The 25,041-nt window shown below is 38.0% G+C and overlaps 1 protein-coding gene across 1 annotated transcript in view; it reads right to left on the reverse strand.

Moving 5' to 3' along the window:
- CDH2 (cadherin 2) overlaps positions 1–25,041 on the reverse strand; it is a 118,648-nt gene that overhangs the window by 32,806 nt on the left and 60,801 nt on the right. Inside the window, exons 3-7 of the mRNA XM_066992894.1 lie at positions 6,398–6,624; positions 4,404–4,550; positions 3,176–3,331; positions 1,334–1,478; positions 118–290 (exon numbers count right to left, since the gene is read on the reverse strand). Coding sequence (XP_066848995.1) covers positions 118–290; positions 1,334–1,478; positions 3,176–3,331; positions 4,404–4,550; positions 6,398–6,624 — 848 coding nt within the window. The remainder of the gene's footprint in view (positions 1–117; positions 291–1,333; positions 1,479–3,175; positions 3,332–4,403; positions 4,551–6,397; positions 6,625–25,041) is intronic.

The following is a 25,041-nucleotide window of genomic DNA, read 5'->3' on the forward strand; positions in this document are numbered from 1 at the left end:
GGGTGATGAAACGGAGAAAGTTTGAAGTGGAGGGCAATATTTGCAAACTACAGGCAAAAACTGTGCATCTACACACACTCAACACAACCTAGCCTATGGGATTAAGATCTGCCATACCTCTCTGTCAAGCCCAGCTGCTACGGTGATAATGTCACCAGTCTCATTGTTGATTGTAAACATGTTGGGAGAAGGAGTGCTTGGGGCCTGTGACAAGATCCTGTATCTCAGCATCCCATTCTGTGCATTGGGATCGTCGGCATCGATGGCAGTAACAGTCATCACGTAGGTTCCTAGCAGCAGGATAAATAATTGATTTTATATAAACAGTTTACTCAGATTACACAAGATCACTTACAAGCAATGGTCAAAGTATATATTTCTTTTGGTAAACTCTGTACATTCCTTCTCTTACTTAAAACAAACTGATTAAACCCAAGACTCACCAACAGAGTAATTAAAATACATAAGAGGAGATAAAAATACTTTTTGTTTATAAAATATCAGGTTTGTTTATAACTGAAGAAGCTCCATAAACAGTGAAATCCTACAGTTCTGCCATAAATAATATTTCTGTAACAACACAGCTTCTCAATGTTTAGATAAAAATATTATTAATTGGGCCAAAGGAAATATACTTAATTTTCAGAATTAGTGCACATACTGATAGTGGTTGAAAATCAATGTAAATAATACTTTTTCAAAGGTCTTTGAGATGCATGTTCTTTCCATTTCAAATGCCAAGTCAACACTGTGAAGTGAGAAAATATATTTCTTGTGCTAACCTTTCTAATAATTTCATTTGCACTACTGACAAATTAAGGAAGTAGTTTCAGCCATAGTGCAAACTTAAATATGAGCTGATTAGAATTTTAATGAGATGTGAACAACATTTAGGATTTTCTTGAGAATTCAAATGAAAGTGTTTGATTTCAAATCCCAGTATTTCCAAGTCTCTGAAATTCAGAACTAGCGCTGAATCTGTTGGTACGCTGGAAGTCTCTTAAACCCTCCACTATCAACTAAATTAATGTCAACTGCTATTATGAACATAACTGGAAGAACTGCAACATTATAAATAGGACTTTCAAAAACAGAAGCCTGAAAGTAATGTTCTTAAATCCTTCTGTTCATATATACTTTCCTTTTTTGAAATTAATCCTAACATGCTACAAAGTGAGTTAAAAATAAGGTGAAATAGTGAGACAGTATATTAGATTTTGCTCATCGCATTTATGACACCTTTGAAAGCATTACAGTCTGAAGATGCATTTTGAAGATGATGAAGGGGGTAACTGCATATCTTTTTCCCCCAGTTTAGAAAGCCCCATCTTACCTGGCTTTGACCCTTCAGGGACTGTCCCATTCCAAACCTGGTGCAAGAACTCAGGTCTATTGTCATTCATATCAATGACGTTAATGACAATGTCAATAGGATTTTCCACTTGGTTTCCATTTACATCCACTGCATGCGCTCTCAGCTGCAAAAATTATCAGAAAAATGTTAGAATTTGCACAACATACAGGCATAAACATATACCACTAACAGTAGCATTAAATTGCAGGCCAGACATTTTTAGCTCAATGTACTTTATCTGTCACTGCTCCCCCATATTGAGCAACCTGAAAACTTGTATGATAATGAAACTGCTGTTCAGGCAACTAAACTATTTTAAGTTACAGACTTTCATCTTTGATTTGCTGAAAATAATTTTGAATCATATAATTTTGATTAATACCAATGCCTACTGTCAAATATAATTCTGTTTTTAATAATCACTGTTAGAATAACACTCTCTAAAAACATGCATATTTAAATTAAGGAGATGAAAACTTTAAAAGATAAATGTCATTAGCAGTCCAAATGGAATGGACACTGGGATCATTTTCAAAAATTCTTATCTGATATTATATATTTGTGTTACCTGGAACACCAAGGTAAAGCTTGTGATAAATCACTGTCAGTAAACACAACAAAATCTGTCCAGGCTAAAATTAAGCTAAAGTTTATGGACTGAGTTTCAAAGATGCCGAGACACTTAAATTTAATACTCTGATTGTCAAAAGTGTCTGAGTAACTACCTTTGACAGTCAAGCTTACCTAAATCATCTTAAATTGGACAGACAAAAAAAAAAAGGAACGCAGTACTTTTTGAAAATGTAAACCTATGTATCTAGGCCACAGCCTAGCAATTGGTAGGCAAAAAGCAACTTTCTCCTGTAAGCAGTCCTGCTGAAAACCATTATATGTCTACCTTCTGGCTACAAACCTACTAGAAAAGAGCAAGAGGGCATGAATAACTCACCACTCTGGAAATGGCTCATATAAATGTAAATTCCTAAGTCAGTAAACCTTAAATTGCCAATGCCAAACTCTCAGTAAAATCTCATGGATGCTGGAGTTGCTGCGCACTTGCAAGAGCCAGGCCCTATACATGAATGCTACTTGCTATGTCCTCCATTCAGGAGTAGCACTCAAATGGCTTCCCAGAGAGCCAGACGAGGAGTGTTTTAATTCACAACATGCTTGAAGCTTCCTCTAGGACCTGAGTGACTTCAGTAACAATTCCAGTGTGGTCTCTCAGCAGCAGAGACAACTCTAAGTCAAAGCTTGGTCTCCCCTCTTCCTTCAATGCTTCCTTTTCGACTAATACTAGAATCCATGGTCTACTCCGTCAATTTCTTTAGAGCAAAGAATATCATTTTCATAAGCTGACAGACCTAATTTACAATTCAATTAAAATGCTTAGATTTGCCCCTGAAAATGAAAATTGGTAGGTTATTCTTCCTATCCATTTCTCAAATCACAGCTGCTGCAATTCTAATAGCAGTCACCCTAATTTAAGTTGCTAAATTAAAAGTAAACTTTTGAAAAATACACAATAGTGGAGGCGACTGTGATCAATGATCTGCATTTGAAATATAAGCTACAGTATCCATATTTCAATCTTTTAAAATTACTTTATATAAATACATTTAATCACTGTTTATGTATGTTAATGCATTTAAGCTGCTTAGACATAGTAAGAGTTAGCCTTAAGTACAATAAATATAAATCTGCTACAAACTCTTCAAATCATGTCTCATAGAAAACTAAACGCTGGCTGCTCAAGTCATGTTTGAAGCAGATGTTAATCTTCAATTTGATAATCTGATTTATGGTAAATTAAACTCTTACATGAAAAGAAGCAATCTGCTCACGATCTAAAGGTTTTGTCACAGACAGCTGTCCTGAGATGGGGTTGATGATGAAGATTCCTGTTGGAGGCTGGTCAGCTCCTGGGCCAGTCACGCTGTACCGTAGCGAAAGGCTTTTATCACGATCAGACCTGATCTATGTATCAAACAGAGAACATTTACGTTAGCAACAACCAACCAATGGATGGGACTGCTGCTGAGACAGTAGCAGATATTTTGCCTTTTTTAGTCTTTAGGCTAAGCTTGTGAAAATAACTGGATAAATTTTTCTGGAAATAGTATAAAGTTAGTACAATGACTGAGGCTTTCAATTGCCCTCTTTGATTTGTCAAAAAGCTGGTCCATAAATTTCCAGGATTGTGAAATGAATGAATTGCACTAAACAAAGCATACAAGTATTCTTACCTCAAACAGAATTGCTTAGATCCTAAGGAAAACAAACATACAACCCATAGCAAAACTATGTCAGCAATAAAAACTCTGTTTTTTCTCTCCTGTACCTTTCTGGACCAAAACTACAGACCCTCATCTGCTACTGGCAATACTACAGCGCTTTAGAAGCTCACTGTTTTTGTTTGAAGTCTGAACTTTGGTTTCATCTTCCAAGGAAAAATTAAAGGACAATCCGTTTGTGAGGAGTGGGTGATTCACTAGCAGTGCATTAACAGAGCAGAGCAATGCTCCATCCCATTCCCATTGTGCCAATACTCAGCTGAATTCCAACAAATCCTTGTAGGAGTTGATCATGACCAACCAGTACCACGAATGGAAGCCCTCCTGTGCTGAACTTTTGGCAATGCCAAGTCTGTGCTGCAGTCCTGTGAAGCAGCCAGCACCCCTCACCCCCATCACGTCCTGTTTCCTCCTGCCTTCTGCCAACTTCCATACAATTCCCCAAGTGGAAAACTCCAGTGCAGGAAACTGGAGACGTGGACCTGCAGAGATCCTCCTTAACCAGGAGGAAGTCCTCAGGGTACTTACCACCTGAACCTAGAGCACTTTCCACCAGTACGGGAGCATGAGGACAACTTAAAAATAAAAAATGAGTAAACGCATCCCCCCTGCCTGCTACACATAGAGATAGCAACAGCAATCAGCCCAAAACACTCTGATAAAGATTTGGACTATGGACAAGACATCATTCACACAAAGTCTCTTCCAGAACTACCCAAGAGCCACTGAAATCACATATCTATTAAATTCCTTACCCTAACTAATTCTTGAGGAAAGGGTCCTCTGGAATTTTCTGGTAGGTTGATTGGAGGGATAACCCAGTCTCTCTTCTGTCTCTTCAGATGGCTGCTGTGCTTATATTGTTGCCATGGAAATATGATGTCTTCAGTTTTCTTTTGGTCCTTTCCCAGGTACATGGTAAAATTAAGTACGTGTTAGGAGGAGAATTGCTAGTAGATGTTATAAAATAAATTTGTATACAACTGCATAATTGACTGAAAGGCTTTCATCTGTGTTAACAGAACTGTTTTATTTGCATTAACAATGGCGTATGAAAATAGACAATATTATTTACTACTGTACTACGGAATTTTAAAAATTCTGTTTCTTTTTTCCTCATTCATGTCGGAGGAGAAATGAAATTATAAACCATTTATAACATGGCACTACTGTGTAAACTACTCTCCACTTTCAGGAAAGTAGTTAATATTTTGCAGACTTTAATAGTATGCCTTTATGTATTTCTCATTAGCTGGAACTTCAGTCCAGGTAATGTGTTACTGTACATTAAATTTAGATCTGGGTGTTCTAAAATATAATTTGAGTTCCAAGAGAAGTTTAATACATACTGGTAAGGAATGTCTCAAATATTTATGACCCTATTAAATCCCATAGAATTAATGCTGTAATTATTTTAAACCTATGTCAGCCATGATGGATGCTGTAGATGACCCACTTTGCACACTGGGCATTAATCTCTGCTGGGTGTCAACATTCTTTCCCTATTCCCTTCTATAGCTGCAGTCATTTCAGCCTTTGGATGCCAGCACACACATAACCACGCTAGCTTGCTTAAGGGTGGAGACAGGGAGACAAAAACATTTTCCCAATCTTTTAAGAGAAAATCCCTCCCCCCACCACCCCTTCCCTTTCTCATTAATCTAATCAAATGTGTCACAGACTAAAAACAGATGCCCAACTGAAGGCCAGATTCCACTACTCTATATTCTACTGATGTTAGGGATGCCTGAACTGGATCTTTGGAAAGAACAGTGCATGCCATTGCATATCTAAGTATCTGCTCTTTTACTAGACTGACAAAATGGCAATATTTCCTTTGTTAAAAATGTGCCTTAGAAGGTTTAAAAACAATCAACAAATAGGCAAAAAAAATTGATTACACAGCTTTGATTTTCAAAGTGTTTTCAGAAAAAAGTCCTGCATAATCACACCATCTATTTTGAATTTATGCTTAAATCTTTAATGTGTATCCATAACAGGCATATTAATCTATGAATAATTTTGTTCCTTACTTGTAAATTAAGCGCTTTGTAAGAGAAGGTAAGAAGCAGCGGGCAGCAAGTAATATTACAGACAAACATAGCAGGCCTAATACTATTTCCCTAAAGTAAATACATTATGTTATTTGTATACTGATAGGTGTGATTTCTGTTACAGTACATGGCTTATCCTATGGCAGCTTCCAGCAGAGGGAGACTATCTTCCTTACCAAGTAGTGCTGGAATCATGAATAATTTACAGTCTCCAATTTGATTATGAAGGGACAAGACAAAGCCAATATTCCCTGCCAGAAATGCTTTCCTACTACTGCTGCAAATCTACAGCTCCCATCTAATAAACTTGACTGATGCATTGTAGCACAGATTTGTTTATTTTGTGGTTATATTTAACTGCTTGAATAAATACTGCAATACTTTCAAGCAATTTAAAATAAAGGAATGACCAAGTCTGACTTAAATTCAGGTATAAATCTCAAACTATACAAACAAAAAGCTCAAACATAAATGAATCCTACATACTTAAACAGACATGCCTTTCCATGCCTTAGCAAAGCTACAGAATAACAGGAGAGAAGCTCTTTCTAAGGCTCCAGCTTCACAATTATACATGCAGTACTTGCCCATTAGTAGAATATCTCATGGAGAGGTGCATGACAGCCAGAATCAAAACTCTATTTTTAAGCCTGTTTCCGGGGATACATTCATACAGATGGCATTGGTTGCTTTACCTTTTCTGAGGCCCCTGTGAATGCTGGCTCAGGGGTTAGCTTCACCCTCATTTGCCATTCTTCCTGGGTTTCCTTGTCTTGAGCAGACACTACAAACTCTGTCGGCTCTGCTGAAAGTTGAAAGCTTCTCTCTGCGTATACCACACCATCTTCATCTATTCTAAAATCTTCTGGCTCACTGCTTCCAAAGTGTATTTTTTTGTTTCCATCACAGCTTTGAAACCTCACTGTAAAACACACATACAAAATGAAGAACAAAAAATGAAAAGGCAGCCCATTTGAACTGTATGTGATGTAAAATGAATATAAAATTAAGAACAAATATTCAGAAACAGAAGAAAGTAACTGATTGCTATTATCATATGGCATACATGTAATTGTGAGTCTCACAGTTTATGGGGTCAGTGACGTAACAGCAATATTCTTCTGAGAAATACTAGGTAGAAAGAAAAGTTTTAACACTAGATATACTGCCTGCCTCCTAAAGCTCCCTTGAACAAGGATACCTTTCCCTCCATATCCCACACTACATTTCAGTCTGTTTCTACCAAGCACCTGTAGGGATCTGCACCTCAAGCCTCAAGAAAAGATCGAGTCATGCCAAAATCATCACAAGCTGAGAAATACATACTCAATGGATTTAATTGCACTGCAACCATAATCACAAACACAATTGTGCTTCCAGTGCCTTCTCTGACAATGACGGTAAGTCAGAAACCTCAAAGTCAGTTAGAAGATTACCTACTATGTCTTGCTCAACCCACGATTCAGTTCTATTATCTCAGGTACATCACTTATGAGCTCTTGGCTTAATTTTCCTCAGTCCTCATCTATAAGACAGAAGCAGCAGTAAATACTTACCTCACAGAGAAAATCTAAGTTAAGGACTTGACATTTATCTTTTATTTATCTTTTTTTTTTTTCCCCATTTAAAAGCTACTTCATGTACCACGCACATCCATACATCCACTTAGGAATTACCCATTTTTTATTTAATGCTCACCTAGCTCACCTAGTTCCTTTTGTGCCATCTGAAAGATGCTCATTGGAACAAAAAGTCAGTAAAACTAATTGTATAGATAACGATGGGAAGAGCACAGAACAGGTTACTGCTTTCTTTACCCAATTGCTTTGACTACCACTTATCTTTTGGGTTACTGCAAATAATAGTAGGTAAAAAATGGATGTGTGGTTTTAAAGCCAATGATCATCCTTTAATGTTTCTAAAGCATTGTGAAATATTTTGATCGTATGGGCAACAGAAGTTCAAAACATCATTATGAAGGTTGTGCTGAAATGCACATAGTGAAGATGAAACGAGACTTTATGCCTCATTTCAGTTATTGGACTTTTTATATTGTGCTAAACCATGCACAAACTATTTAGCTTCAAAACCTAAAGGTCCTTCTCAAGAAAAATCACGACTAAATGCCATGCATCATATGCTTTCTTCTGTAATGCACTGGTTACAGGAAGATACTAAGAAGAATACTATCTTTTCCTCTTTGAACTTCAAGGACCAAGCTGATGTTCAGATGACATATAAAATTTGTTTCCTTACTACACCCTTTCAATTATCTGGAATCCCCCATTTGCCCCCTCTTGACAGAAAAGATTTTATAAAATACTTCTTAAAAGGTGTCTATCATGTACAGAAGTGAGACAAAGTACAGTTCCCCTCAAAACAAATGATGAAACGTCAAACTTCCTAGTACTGAGATTGCTGGGCTGTGCAGGGGTACACTGCTCTTTCCAGATGGCTCGCACTGTTTGAAAGGCTTCCCCTGGGAAATGCCTGCTTCATCCCGGGGAGATGACCATGTACGCCACGCGCCACAAAGCGCGGAATCCAGGAAGAACTCGTCTCCCTTGGTAAAAAGCATCATTGCTAGGGCTCCTTGTAGATGTTGCCTCAGGTCTTCCTGGTTAGCAGTGGGAGTGCTTCACTGCAATGTTGATAAACACTTAGCCTTCAGCTTAATTTTTTTTTGTAGATAGTGCTCCCTAAGGCTTGTTCCTCCTCAGCTCCAGCTTACCAGCGCCATAAAGTGCAAATTCCTTTCCTACAGGCTTTACAAAGGTCTGCAAGTCTTGGAGAAGATAACAGAGCCTCTAGTTTGTGGTTCATATAGGAGGACAAAATTCACAGGCAGATAAGATCCAGCACCAAAATGTCGACTATAGCCATCATCTCCCTCTCTTTTTAGCTCTGAGCCTCATCACTTGAATCAGGTTACCATGACGGTACGCTGAAATGCAACAGCTAAGTGAGAAAATGCACAACCCAAAACTGAGGATATAAAGCTACTTGTTAAAACGACCATACTAGCATCCCAAAATCATAACCACTGTCCTAAGTGGGTAACTCTGACTAGTTGGCCCTCACAACTGTATATTCTGTATCAATAAGTACAAAAATGAGAGATGTCTATGAAGAGTTTACTCCAAAGTCACTGTGTGTCATATTTTAAGTCAACCATTGAGACTGGGGAACTGAACAACACTGCTCTTATGTGGATTCAGAGGCACAGACCACCCACACCCCAAGCATGAAGAAAGCTGGGCCTCCGCCAAGTGTAATCTCCATTGACAAACAAAACTTTCAGTTAGGAACAATTCGCATTAGGAAGCTAAAGGGGAAGGGGGGAAAAAATGAGCCATACAACCCATAGCTCTGTGCCTCTGTCGGCCTCTAATCTCAGCTATGGCTGTTCTCTGAACCTGCTCTTCAAAAGAGTGTCTTGACCAAAAGGATGAAGACAGAGTAAGATTCACCTCTGTCTCTTCTCAAGACTAACTTCTGAGAAGAACCAAGTTGAAAAGAGAATGAATATTAATCCAAACTTTGATCTTTATTGGTTTTGAAAGAGGTGAAATTTAAAAGGAATGTTACAGTCATTATGGTCCAAAAGATTATGGTATTAAAACATTTTATAAAAACTTATTTCCGAAGTACCACACAGTAACGTAATATTTTTTTTGAATATTTCAACTCATGAAGAATAGGACCTCTCCTTGCCCCCCATCTTCTTACATACAGACTCCAGCACTGAGGAAAAAAACAAAAACAAAAACAAAAACACAACCAACATGCTCCTAGCCACTTTATTGATATTCCTCCTCCAGGCAACTGTATATTATAAAATTCACCGAAAACCCCTTTCCTTTGACAGCATCCTGGTAAAAATGTATAAAATTGTCAATGCTTTGTAAGAATTATTCTCCCTTTACAAGGAACATACGTTAACAAATTATACTCAAGTATAACCATCCATAATTAAATTACCTTGACAGAGTACAGGTTGTACTGTAGCTACTCTCCCCGCAACTGTATGGTTATCAGTCTTGTAAATTTGATTTAGATCACTTTGCCTCATTTTTCAGCATTCAACTGGTACGAACAAAGAGGGATTTCTGACTGTAGGTTTTTAATCAAAGATTTTTTGCCAAAATGCTAGAGGATTTTTTTTTTGTCACTAAAAATAATGACTATTTACACCAGGCATGTATGTGCTAACAACCACACTGAAGGGGGGGTATGCCTTCAAAAAGTCCCTTCAAGTTGGGAAATCAGTCGTATGAATTCTTTTCATTTTAAAAAGGGTTAACCAGATGTATTATACAGCATTTAGTCACTTTATATGCAGTAAAAAGAGTAATCAAATACCTAATTTTACTACTCAAGAACACTACCTGCATAAATGATCAGATGCAAATATCCCACAATCTGTAAAAACAACTCAGATTTAAAAGATATTTCTCTATTGAGTATCTTGGGCATCTTCTGAGAAGTATCTGTGTTTTAAAAGATTCCTAAGTGCCTGATTTGAAAACATGGGGAACTACTCAGTCATGATCTGAAATATAACCATTTTGGTTTTAAAGAAAAAATACCTTAGGTCATACCAGAACAATAATAAGGACACCTACCTTGAAGCATGGCAGTAAATGCAATTAATTCACATGCTCAGAATGAGGCCATGCACAAGGATTTACAAAAACAGAGTCTTTAATCAGAAGAAAAAATCTATTTTGTTTTGGCATTTGATTATTATTAATCATTAGACCCTACAGAGAAAAGGTCATTAGTATCCTACACTTTGGGAGACTTTTCCTGCACAAAAACAATTATTATTAAAAAAAAAAAAAGAGAGAGAGAGAGAGAACCTCTCTGACTGCAACATTCTTAAACAAAAATCTACACCTCTGTTGTATTAAAACAAGCCCTCGAGCTAACACTCTTTTGCATGGAAGTAATTACAACATATGTATAAACGTGCACTGTACAAATAATTAAGAACTAAACACGCAAATTCATTTAAAGTGCACTAGAGAGCTACACCACTCTTACTCATGTCTAATGAGATGAATGATTCATAATATCCGTAAAATAAATGTCTAACCTCATGTACCTTACTAGTAATCTTCAATTACCTAGAATCATTTCTCAGACAACAAAACCTTTTTTTAAGCTACTCGGGTTGGTTTCCACTCTTTGACAGATTTCTTCTGCTCTGTCTTAGGCAAATAACACCAAAATTATTTGACTCAAGGACTGAGCACAGAATGATATAATGTGCTATACTATTACCATCATTTTTTCATGCAAATATTCGTGTACAATATGGAATTTTAATACAGAATTTTTGTTACTTGTTTTTACCCTGAGATAGTTGTGTTGAGTTTGCCATTTGGATTTTTACACTTTGAAAATACCCATTTCGTTTCTAGATAAGATTCAGATACATATAAATAAAAAAAGTGTATTTTCATTCCATAAAAGTGCTGGAACAATATTACTTGCCTTGGAAGTTATTCTCTATGCCTAAGCTTCAACCTCAAGGCTAAGGCTCACTTAGAGGACATTGCGGAAATTGCAACGAATTCCAAATGCTAACAACATATGTGCTCGAGCAATACAGTTAAAAGTGAGTATCATAAAATGGAAAAAGCTGGTATATTTAATTCACTCAGGATCACTCTGCAGCAGATAAAATAAATAGGATAAGAAAGTAGCTTACATACAACCACCTGCCAGATATCACTTTTACCTTTGACAGTATGAGAAATTTTATGGAAACATTCTGCTTCAACTGTCTAGCTCTCTGCATGCTTAATATCTGAACACTACCTTCCCCAAGAGCACTCCGTATTTAACAAGCCTTCCTATTTTTGCAGAGAGAGAAACCTGAGAAAACCACACTCCAGTAAATAACAAGAACAACAGAAAAACACTTTATATAAATTAGTAATTTATTCAGACTGGCTACTTCTGTATCTGTAAGGTGATCTATTAGTCCTACTAACAGAGTGCAGATGCTCGTATTTCAGCTCATGGCTCGCCAGAGTGGCATGTGAAATGCCCATGAGAAATTCTTTACTACAATTATAGATAACCTTCAAGTTTATATATAAGTCAGAGAAGTGGGTTTTTTACGTCATGGCAGACCATTAGAATTCCAAAGAACTGAACTACATTTTAACTTGCCTTTTCCAACACCAATAGCACTTTTAAAATGTGTCTGATTTGAGCTCAGCTTTAAAACGTTATTTAATTTTTGATTTTTTGACATGAGTGGTCTCTAACCATCAGGAAAATGTCTTGTTCTCACCTATAAGCTGAGAAAATTAGATACAGAAGTTACTGATGCAAAATAAATACAGAATTTAATCAGGTTATTTTAGACAATGGCATTTTTCTAACTGTATTATAATTGAATTTGTCATTATATCCCTTAGAGATACTTAATACACTAGCATTGTTTCTAATAGGTTCTTCTAGTCTGTTTTCTAATCCCCTTTTCTTTTGTCCTTTTACTTTCATGCACTGTAGACCATCCTATTCTTCAGATCATCCAGAAATATCTCAAAAAAGCTACTCATTTTGAGCCTTTTTGGGGTAACCAGCCTGTGACATTTCAAAAGACAGTCTGACTGTCAAAAGGCAGCTGCTTACCACCTTCCGAAAAGCAAGCCTGCTAATTCAGTAATTGCTTCTGAAAATCTCCAACCCTCCAACCTCGTGCTGAGCACTGCACTCTCCCACCCTCACCCATGGTGAGCAAAAGGCTGCTGGTGTGGATGGCAGGAAATGAACTGGAGTTTTGCCACTTACTAAGGGCCAAATTTGGGCCATTCGCTTCTAATTCCTATTTTCACTTGACTTCACAAGCTTTACAGACTGGTGCCAAGTGGAAGACAAAGAAACTCACAAAAGGGAAAAAAACAGATCACACAAAAAAGTCTCAACTGAGATGAAACTGGGGATACATTCAAGCAATTTACCAACTTTACTTGTTTCATGATCTGACTCTTAGCAGCTTAACTTTCCACATTTCCATGCTGTACTGTTTGCTTAATCATCTGTCTATTCAGTTAGGAAAACAATAATTAAAAGGAAAAATGATTTGCAACAGTTACGGTTTAATTCATACTGTACGCTTATTTCATTAACTGAAAGCAGTTCCAGAAGAGTGATCTGCAGCAGGCACTAGGTAAAGTCTAGCTAGTATTAATATATGACTTTACTCTATGGTATTAAGAAGCTTGTAGTAAGTCATGTACTGCAGAAAAGCCGTTAAGTTGTAAGAGAAGTTGTACAAAAAGTTGTACAATACACAGGTAAAATTAATATGTGCTGGTCACTGCAATGAATATTCATTCAGTGTAATTCCTTTCCCTGCCCCACTCTCCAGACTACTACTTCTAGACAGAAGAAAGAATACACATATTTCCTAAAACACACTTTCAAAGCAATCTAGTAGTCTACATAATGGCAGGTTGGTGGAAACTATTTCTGCAGCATGTATTTTTCACTCTGAATTTGTACAATTGCATTTTGGGTTCTGTGGTTTGTTTTTTTTTTCCCTTTCTTTTTTTTTTTTTTTTTTGAAAGTCTTGCACTGCAAAGTGCAAATGGGAAATGTCAAAGCACAGAGCATACTCAGTTCTACATCAGAGGCCTGCTTCCTCATTAACCCAACCAACTCAATCACTGGGGTCTATTTTTAAAGTATTTTCTTTCACAGGTAGATATCACAAAACTGCCCAATTCTAACCTTTGTAGTGAAAGACTCGCACAGCTCTTTAATAAAATCCAGTTTCCAGTTCCCATAATCCTCTTTGTTTACAGAACAAAGTCATAATAGGCATACCAGAATGAAAACAGGGATAATGTTCTTTCTATTCGATAGAAATGCCTCTGCAGCTTTTCAGAATGGGAATGCCAGCCATCAGCAAAACACAGAACTGGTATCTCAAACAGAGTCCAAATTATATCTGATTCACTGATCCTTTTCAGTTCTTGCCTCTACCACTCACTGACACAAAGATCTTCTGCGCTTTGACACCCCTTTTGTCTTTATTAAAAAAAAAAAAAATACAGAAAAAGAGAATAAGCATCTTCGGGGAGGGGAAGTACTTCTATTTCAACAACTGCTTTTGTTTTAAAACACAAAAAGGTTTCTTTCCCTTTTCCTCCACTCTGTATTGCTTAACGCAGTTTTGCTATAGATGAGCCTGTAGGCTCCTGCAGAGTTCTGCTAGAGCTTTTTCCTAGAGGATGCTAACTGAAAGAAAACTCGGTAATAAATGTCATTTCTGTACTCTGGAGTATGCAATGCACCTTTAATACTTCCCCAAGTATACCATTCTACACAGTAATAAAAAGAAGGATTAAACACTAATCTCTTATACCCATAATGCATCAACGGACTACACCTGCTAAAATCCAATTTGGTAATTAAAAAATATCTACCTAACAGTCAAACTGGGAGACTAAAGGGAAAGTACTGTCTTTAGAGATAGCTGGCAGAAAACAGCTTCAAAATTCAGGCACTTAGCACAAACCTATTTTTACCTCTATTCATTTTTATGTGACCTTAAACAGTGTAAGAAACAAATAACTACAATTATCGTGTAGCAATTACAGGGCAGTTTTATTGCTATAATAATGACTTAAATATTAAATATCTAGTAAAAACTAGATAAGCAGCGTTGCCTTTTATTCTGTCTTAAGAAAACACCATTTTTTTTTTCTTTAGCAATAAGGAGAGAGAGATGCTTTTATATATTCTCTTTGTTAACTGCTCCTGGCCCCAACCTCCTTCTAGGCTTCAAGTTTCTTTTTTTTTTTTTTTTCCTAGCATTTCTTTCTTCTCCATTCTTCCTCCTCCTGTCTCTGGGTGTTCAGTTTTCTTAATTTTTGAAACTTATTTTCTTATCATTTACTTTGTTCCCCAACTCTCTCAATTTTTCCTGCCCCCTCATTCAACTGTGCTCCTGATGGAGGTACAGAGGTGCTGAAGCTATTCTCATTTCAGGCTGGCCACTCAGGCTTCAAGCACACCTAGGTGGAAAGAGCCTGTCACTGGAGGGCTGCCCTTAAAAAAATAAACTAAATAAAAATGCAGGCTTCTGGAGTTTCTGTAAAGAGCCAAGATGTGCTGATATATCAAATGGGTACATGCATACTTTCAAACAAACTGATGATCTGTTTCACCCATGCAACAGGTCAGCTGTTTTCAGTGGTAGCTTAAGCCCCCACACTTCAAAGGAGTTTAAAAACAACAACAGAACATAAGGGAAAAGTACACGTCCATCACATTTAGGGTATATTTCACTTCTTACTGTGAAAAAAAGAAAATAAAATTAGAGTCTTTTCTCCTTGAATTACTGAGCAGCCTGGCAGAAACAAATGTTGTATTTGCACAGTATTACAACTAGAATTCCCAGCTTTGACAAATGGCAGTGATCCGGCCAATACTCCCATTTCCAATGAAAAAAATGATTGTTGAAACAGATGTGGGGCTGTTTATTATTCAGAATTCTGATGGAGACCCCAGGATATCACTCGTTGCTTGATAGCACACTTTACAGTCCATCCCAGGTGGCTCACTGGACAGGGACAGATGCATTGCCACCTGGATGCGCCTCCTTGGACGCACCGAGCTGCTACAGACACCGCAAGGACAGTTTTCCCTGAAGCTGCTTTTCAGCTTCACAAACCAGCACACATAGTCTTCTTCATGTGCCACCTTGTAATGTCGTGCCTGGACAAGAGGTAACGGGCACAAGCTGGAACACAGGAGGTTCCCTCTGAACATCGGGAAGCACCTTCTCTACTGTGCAGGCGACTGAGAACTGGCACACGATGCCTGGAGGGACTGCAGATGGTGATCCCTTGAGATCTTCAAAAGCCACCTGGACAACCTGCTCTCGGTGTTGCTGCTTGAGCAGGGGATTGGAGCAGATGGCCTCCAGAGGGCCCTTCCCACCTCAGCTATTTTGAGATTCTGTGGTAACAAACGGGTGCTCGTTATCTTAGCAGAGAGATAAGCACCCTTTTTGCTTGAACACTGCTTTTACAACAAAGAAAGGACAGGAAACTGAACGGTTACCAAATAGGATGGAAGCAGAGACAGCCTAGCATTATTTACACTGATGTGTTAGATAGCAATAAAAATCATAAATCCCAGGGATTATACTATCACTGGATCATGTCCAGTAGGCCTCGGGCAGAAAACTGGTTGCCATGGCAGCTTAGTGTTATCTATTCAGACCTGAAGATTTATTAATTATAATAATAAACAGATATCTAACCTTAAAAGTAAAAAAAAGTATCTTGTGACTTTAACAGCTAGTACTTAACAGGCCACAGAAGTACTTTCTGTAACGAAGTGGAAGACGCAAAAAGCTACAGTAACATGGCTCTCTTATTGGAAAGAAGTGTGCATGTGTGTGAAAGTAACCTGTAAATGGGTATTCTCTCACTCTATGTATAGCTTTCATCACTTAAAGTAGCAAAAGTAACATGCTAATGATTGATTAATTAATGAATAATTTAGGATGGGGAAATACCAGGAGAACTGCCAGGAATTTGTCTAACTGCATATACTCAAAACTACTTCCATCATCTGGGTTTTTCACTGGAGCTAGTTACGTTTCCTCTGAATGCATGTCACATTCCCCTCAGATGGAATAAATGCATGTAGATACCTAAAAATTAACAAAGAAGCACTAGTATCAGTGCTTCCTATTTAAATGAATTAAAAAGACGTAGGAAATCTCTGAGCATTGCCAAACATGGAAATTCACCTGAAACATTTAATCATCACAGTGAACCCTTAAAGTTGTATTCAGTCCTACACAAAGTAGCAAAGAGTACTTTTTTTTCCCCCTCTTGAATGAAAATATGTCCAGGGATCAGAAGAAAAAATAGCAATAATCCTGTGCTGGAATACTCTTTGGTGACTGGAACACAGCAAATGCTTCAGATGATTAATAATTACTTTTATCCTCTTGATTGATTACCTAAACCATATCCTCAATGAGATGAGACATCATTGCAACATTAACAAATCTCAACAGCCCAAAAGGCAAAGCAAAGAGGAAGAGAAATATTGTTTCTTAGGATAAATAAAGAGCTACAGACTCAGGACTTCAGACCTGAGTCTCTTTCCAAATTAGCTTATCATTTAACAGAAAGCTCACCTGAGTCTAGGTAAGTTAGAGAAACACTGATTGCAAGCAGAAGAGCATCTTCACATCTGACTACACTATATAGTGGAAACCCTTTAAAATGATCAACATGAGGTTACTTGTGTACAGCTGATGCAGTTTAAGTCAAAATTCAAGTGACGCTACTTGCTTTCACAAACATTTACCATTCTTTGCACATCTCGTTCTAGGGATTACAAAATTATGAGGCTCAAATAATCCACTTAAATTTAAATTGACAGGAATAAGAAAGGTGTTATGCTTGGAAAAAAACATGTATAAAAACTGTTTTCTTCTCAAAATGCAGACAAGCATACCTGCAGCACAACATGGCACCTGGGATAATCCAGGAAGAAAAATAAAAGCATCCTTGGACACAAAATGCAGACTGATGAGAAGGATACAGACAGGCTTCATTCAAGAAGCAACTTTCAATACAACCATAGCAAAATTAAGACATACTTTAGGATCCTATGCGAAGACAATGCTGTGCAAATTTATGCAATTTATTCCAGGTAACAGCCTTCTTGGGGAACAGGCAGACGCAGACCTGGCTGAACAGTCTCTCATTTAACAATCATGATTCAGCCTAGCCACAGCAGAACAGAAAAGAAAACGAACAGACGTTCTGATATATTTAAGGATCTGTTTCCTATGATAAATGCGGACTTTTTTTTTTTTTTTGGTCTAGACTTTCCTGTGGGCCTTGCGAGTGCAAAACACGAGATACTTGACATTCAAATTGTATTAAATTGGAATAATGCCTGAAGATGGCAGGGGCTTGACTGATTGAACTAGAACTAAAATCCTACTTTTAGAAAGGCCTAAGGACTGGAGCAGGATATTACCTTTCTGCACCCTTCTGCTGGGTGAACAGTTACATGAGCTGTGAGACCAAAGATTAATGTTATAAATATCACAATGAAAATCCTCCATGTGATGATGATTCCTGAAGGGAATCATCATTAGGATTCATTCATGGATGTGGCAATTAACCTATTACTGTCTATGTCAAGACTATTTTGTTGAGTAGCAGTGAGGTATTGTTCTCTGTGCAGCCTTGATTTTTCAATTATTAGCCATGACATCCTAAGTTTCTTAGTACAGATTATGCAGCATCACCCTCAAATGCTTAGAATGCAAAGTCCCCAGGGATTATCTGTACAGTGATCAGTATAATGGGACTGTTCCTTGATTGAGAGTCCTTGGTACTAGATGAAAATAGTAATAATTTCAAATATTTACACAAATCAAACCTGGAGCACCTGGATAATGGCAACATTCGTTCAGTAGTAACTTGCAGAATTGATGCATCACAAAACTGAAACTAAATTTGCGTGTAGAAGCCAAGTACTGTCTTATTCTGATAGAAAAAGATGCCTCATTTTACATACCAGAATACTAAATATTCTGTTTCAAAAGGAATCTGAGTGGAAAAGCCCCATTATAGTAAACATTTCAATATTTCAATGGTTATTTCAACTGCCATCTGTATTTCTCTCAATATTCTTCAAATGTTTGAGCTCCCAGAAAAGGCACCTGTGGTATTCAGTTGTGTGAACAAACATCTCTTTTCACTTCCTCTCCCTCAGAACAATGCCAGTTTGCAAATGGAATAAAAAGAACCATGCTGCATTACCACAGACTTCAGAAGATACTGCCCAGTACGTCCTACAATAATGACCACTGATGAGGAAGTTGCTGCTCTGTTAGTTTTCCTAAGGATAGGACAGATATCATTACAAACATCTTGTACAACGATTACTGAAATGCTGCACTATGATAGCTAAAATAAGCAGATTCATGATTGATCTAAATGACTACTCAAATTGCTCATGGCTAAATTCTTTCTTCTCCTGGTGCATGAAGTGCTGTTCCTCTCCAATAAATCTCAGACACTTACTGTATCCAGGAAGTGCCTTTATATGCATATGAAAATGCTTTTGGTCCATAAACGCAATAGTTTCACCTACTGGGAGAAGACAAAGTCATTCAGTGAGACGACATACCGAATTTCTGTTGAAACAAAACTGTAGAGTGTGAAATAGCAACCTGTCATCAGATGTTGGGAGTCTGATGTTCATCAGTGGCAGCTGAAAATCACCCTCTCCCCCCCACATATGTTTGAGGCAATCAACAGCCATCAGCATGCAAGTCTGGCCAGTCTCCATCTTGCAGGCAAAGACTAGAGTAAAATGCTGAAATGTTGTTTAGGATCTATTTCACTGTGTTTTAGGGCTGTGTTCTAAGAAATTAGAAAACAAACACAAAACAAGCATCTGCAGTGAAAAACAAACCAAAAGAAAACCAAGGCTCTGTTTTTTTCTATTAATTTCAGGTAACTTCAATGCAGGTGCTCTCCACTACAATCTACTTCCTCTCAATATGCATAACATTGTTTGGAGAACAGACCCAAATCTATATCATCCTACCTAACAATACATTGAAGATGATGAATTCTGGAGACTAAGCAAGTGCAGCTGCCCTCAACATGATCTTCCCAATGAGTAGAGAGAGCCTGCGGATGCACTTGGTGGTTGTCTGAAATGTGCTACCCAGAACACGTGGTGCAAGGCATCTTCAGCTTCATTTGGACAGGCTGCTCACAGGGATGGTACTACAGACTTTCCTGCAGGCTGCTTTTCTGACCAGTGGAGAGCACCCATCCTGCTGGTGCATAACGTTCTGATGAGGTAACCAGACATGTAAGCAAGAAATATAATCTATTAGAGCAGCCATCTCAGCTGAGCACTCTCGAGTCTGGAATAATGCTTACTAAGTCGGACAATGCCACCGGTAAATGAGGGATGCATTATTTTCATGTACTTCTCAGACTAAAATTATGGTATCTAAAGCTCACCTTCCCCCATGAGAAATGGGTTTCTGAAAACTAAAAGCAGCCTCTCTGGCAGCAGCAGCAAGCAGCACGTGAAATTTAACAGCGATGACCTTACAATAAACATCTGAGCTACATTTTAAAATACTGGCACTGAGACATTATTACTTTGCTTTGATATGCTGCCAAGAGAAAGCAAAGATCTGAAAATTGAACTCTATTTAGAAATCACATCAATTTCTCAGTAATCCTTGTATTCTGCATACATAACTTCAAGATGTTACAAAAGACAACAGACTATGACATCATAAGACAATAATATTAATGTGAAGGTCTCAACAGTTCTGTGCTTACTATTGTCATATATCAGAAAAATCACTAAGGAACATACAAATGATGCCACAGATGAGTTATAGAGTAACTTGTGTATGGAGAAAGGCATTTGAGTTAAATTACAAATACTTCTGGCTCACAAGCATGCAGTATGGCTGCTATTTCTTAGAAATAACTTTTTGCTTAAATTCACTACAGCATTTGTCTTCCTTTTAAAATGTGCAGATACCACTTTAAATGTGCCACTGTTGGCATTTTGCCCATTGTAAACGTAACTAATCATTTTCTGAAAACTGCTATCACTAACTAATCAGAAGCACTAATCTTCAAGCAAGTTTACTTTTTGTTCAACTCCTTTGTTGCTGTATATTTTCAATACTGCAATATTTTTCTCTGTAGTCCAAGGAAACAGAATAACTTGACACATCTGATATTTTAGCCATGCAATTGTGTTTAATCTGTAGTACTTAACAAGCCCTCAAGATAAAAATTGGTAATTGCATTCAATCTATCTACAAATCACATTCAACTTCCTTATGTACAGCTGCATAGCTTTGCTTTAACTTTAGCTTATGTTCACGTCTGACAGATTTCTGCTCTTTTGCTAAGTACTGCTATGCTGTCTTAATGCTATCTCCCTTCCTTTAAAACACCCTGTCTCCACCATGCCTTTTCCTAAGCTGCCTTCTACATATGACACAACCTGATTCTCTGCCTTCACGTTTTCCACCTAGATGTCTCCAAGCAGTATTTTCCATAAAATGTGTCCATGTTGCTCAGGATAATACTACTGCCATGTAGGTCCTCGTCTCCTAGGTGCCAATAAGATGTCTCTTATTCTCCCAAACTTAAGGGAGATAATAAAAAAACAAACTCAAGCTCCAAAGGTAGCAAACTCAGATGGTCTTTCCAAAATCTTGATGCAGTGAAGCAGAGCCAAGAGAAACAGCAGTGTCTTAGGAAATGGATGTTCCTCACCTACGATGGCTTACGGCATATTAGGTATTTTGGGAGAGAAGAAGGGACACATCACTTCTTTCCACTGTTCTGTCAACTGAGTCTTCCCCACCACAACTGGAGATGCTCTTATGTAACGACAGCTGACAAGTGAACGTAACTCACGTCATTTTTATAAAAGGTTCAGAAACAATTCTGAAAGCCATTCTAACACGCAGGTGAGACCTAAATTCAGAAAACTTTCACACAGGAATCAGAAAGCATCACTGAAGTGGGCGCTCTTCCCTTTGACCCAGCTGACCCTTACCACACCAGCAGACTGCACAAAACAGTCTACGGGAACATGATGAGTCTTCTAGTGCCATCCAACTAGCCCTCCTTTCCAGTGGAGGTGTGTTTACTAGAAACGAAGCCTTAAAATAAAAAAAGAAAATCTAACACGTTAGAGCACTACATCACCACTTCCATATAGCTAATCCAACATGAGTTACTTATAAATGCAAATATGTGAAAGGGAACGTGTTCTACTGATGTTTATTCCATCCACCAGATGACTGCACAAACATACTGGCAAAACCAAAGAAAGGTATATGTGCAAAGCTACTGATAGGCACATCTCTCTTGACACTACTATATATCCAGCACAGCTTGGTTATGTCCCTCTGTCCACATACGGATAAAAATACCAAAGGTAAAGAAAAGTTGGAAAATAAAACTGAGTAATTCAAAAATGAATGATGACAAAGCCAACCCACACTGTCCTGAAAACCTGTCAGCACTTAACTACTTAAAATAATCTTTTTCTTCCTATTTAAAAAAATAAAATAAATGCGTATGATTCATGTAAATGCTTCCTCTCCTGTCAAACAGGAACATTCTGTCTTGGTAGCCTCATCAGGACAAAAGCGTAGTTGAGCCTGTGATACTCATTGACCTGACAGGTAAAAGGAATGTTTAAGAAAAGAAAGCTATGTCCTTCCTCTAGATGGAAATGGAAAGGATTTATCTTTCCCTAAGCGTCTTTTCAATCAGGTAGTAGTTCTGATCTAAAAAATATTTATTAATAGTATTTCATGCTTTTCTTGGTTGTGGTCACGAACAGGAGAAGGCTTTTTTTGTTGTTGTTGTTGTTTTGTTCCTATAGAAAGAAGCCATTCTTCTGTACATTTTTCATTTGAGTCTGAAATATATTCACAAGGCCTTGTCAACAAATGTGTAACTTTGAATTAGAGGATTGGCTCATCGAAACTAAACATGGCTTCAATACTGTTTAATTCAGGGCTGTAAAATATTGCTGCATTCCAAAATTACATTTACCATATTTTTTAAAAGGCATATTTATGTTCCTGCAACAGCACTTTATTACATTTTGTTTACTGGACCAAGAGCCAAGTCTCCATTTCTTGTCTCCTCATGAACACGGTACATAGGTAATAACAATTTGACCATTTCCTCTCCTTACAGTGAATAAGGAGATGATAAATTCAGCAAAGGACAAGAAATAACATTACTGGCGGCTTCAAACACACCTACTACAGAACATGATCTGAAGTAAATATCCAGTGAAGGAGAACTGGACGTAAGATCTCTTGCTGCCCCCGTTAGTGCTGCCTCACTGTGTAACCCATAGGAACATCCCTTCCTGGTGGACCTGAAGATGTTTCCTGACCCGTGCAGAAGGAGGGACAGGAGGGAGCAATTGCTGCCCCTACCAGGCTGAGCCCCAGCAGCTGCACAAGGTAAGAGCTGAGCCTCAGTGATAAGCAAAGCTCCTGCTCCTCCTGTAATCCTTCCAGACCTCTGTCTTCTCAGGCACGAGAAGTGATCTCAGCCTCCCCTCTGAGCAGGAGGTAATGCTTGGACACAGGGACACACAGCTCGAGAACAAAATGCGAAATGACACGGGGACCAGGGAGCTGCTGCAGGAGCAGCTCCGCCACATCGGCGAAACGAGGGGTCGTGCAGGTCAGCAAAATATCAAGGGCAGCAAATTGTTTAGCGACTGTTTTGTTTACTGCGCAACTGGCTTTGGACTGGGAGGGGCGGTAATTCCTTCCAGCTTGCCTTGGGCTGCGAGAGCTATAAAAGCGTTTGTACTTGACTGGTGTCTGGGGAAATCAGACTGAGCTCTGGGGCTGTTCACTTATCAAGTTTGGCAAGTGTTATGCTATGTGTGGCACACTTAGATTTTTCTCTCTCCCCCTCCCCATCACTCCATGTAACATGTCCAGAAATAGTATTAAGCATGCCAGTCCAAAAACCAAACAAAGAGCAGGCAAACAAATCCTTCCAATGCTGTTTAGCAAGCTGCTTTTGCTATGGTTTACCGTTTGAACAAGAATTTGCCTTAATCTTCATAGAAAAACATGATGCCACATAGATGCCTGGTGAGCAAATCTCTCTGAGGCTAAACATTTGTATGGGAAGCTGAAGGAAGCTATAAATTGCTGAAAAAGAATTTCGTTTACAGCTTGGCAGAACTTAAGTGACAGTGCCCACTAGCAGGCATTAACAACAACAGCAACAGAAACATGGATTTTTTGAATTTATTTATGGGCCATTAATGTAGTTTATGTCGCACTGCTATCGCATGTTAAATACGAAATTACAACACAGCTGGGGACTACAGGGAATTTCAGTAATAACCCTGAACAACCATTTTATCTCTAGCTCCAACCCTTATCTAGGCAAAAGTGCATTTTTGTCAATATTGCTAGAACTAAGGTCAACTGTAAAATATTACATTTTTGAAGAATAAGAAGGTGACTTGGGTTAACACTGAACCATCTACAGCGAGGAACAATCCACCTTTCAAAATGAAAATGTTCATTTAACATGATACACAGAAATGATTAATTTAACAGATTATAAATTGTGACTATTAAGTGCAACTACCAACATTAACTCTGAGAAAAGACTCTGTTTTGTCCTTTAGGTTTTGATAGTGCACAGTAGATTAAAACTAATTATAGTTTCAGTATCTTCATCATTAAGTAACTCTGCTCACATCAGCCAATTTACTAAAAACATTACATGGACACTAAACAAATGATTTATTGTTCAACTGAATAACTAAAACCAGGCAGCCACAATATTAGGGTGAATTTAGGCAAGACCTGAAAAGCTTGTTCCAATGGAACCAATCAGCCATAGCTTGTTAATGGAGTAAGTCCAATCAAATCAATCTGGAGTTCTTACAAGTCTATATAAAACTCTAAAAACCTGTAAAATCTGTAATAAGCCTCTTCCCTGACTTCTGGGCATTATTTACTGCACTGGTCTGTTAAATTTATTGGATGGCCTCTACTGGATATTTGAGTTCGTGCTGTTTTCAACAAACAAACAAACAATCATTAAAGTAATCTTACTTATCCTTGTTTAAGAGAAAAAAAAATGAGGAGACAGCTAATAGAAAAAAAAAAAGCAATGGATTTTAATTTCTGTTTTCATTTGAAAGTTAAACAAATACATTTCTGGACAGGACAGACATCTCAAATTGCCACTTAATAAATGAATAAAATATCAGCAACCAAAGACCACCTTTTCCATAGTAAAGTCACTGTATTTGCAAAGAAAGTGCTGAAGGGAAACAAGTAGACACCAGAAACCTCTTTGTACTGTATACTTGTATTGATTTGGAAGAGTTTGGTATGCATGAGGACTACAAGACTGCATCTTAAGGAAATGAAAAGGAGCTACAACACCCTTTGTACTGCCTGGATCTTTCCATCAAATGGTAGCTTTTCCTAACGTTTCATCAGTAACGGAAAAGGAGGGAAAATAAAGGCTGACAAAGCATTACGCATGCACTGCTCTCCCCCCTCCTTGCTAGTGAATCCCCCTGCCCCTCAGTTAGGCTGCTCTGCACAGACCTGGTGCAGTCAGCAGAAAAACAGAACAAGTGTTTCTCAACAGAGACTGCTAAGGAAATACACAACTGAGTCTCAGTATCCACATGTGGGGACGGAGGAAATGCATCTGCCAAGTTAGTTATGGCCCTGATCATACATATCAGGTTACT

The sequence above is a fragment of the Anser cygnoides genome, chromosome 2 (assembly GCF_040182565.1).
Source record: "Anser cygnoides isolate HZ-2024a breed goose chromosome 2, Taihu_goose_T2T_genome, whole genome shotgun sequence".
In the NCBI taxonomy this organism is placed as follows: domain Eukaryota; kingdom Metazoa; phylum Chordata; class Aves; order Anseriformes; family Anatidae; genus Anser; species Anser cygnoides.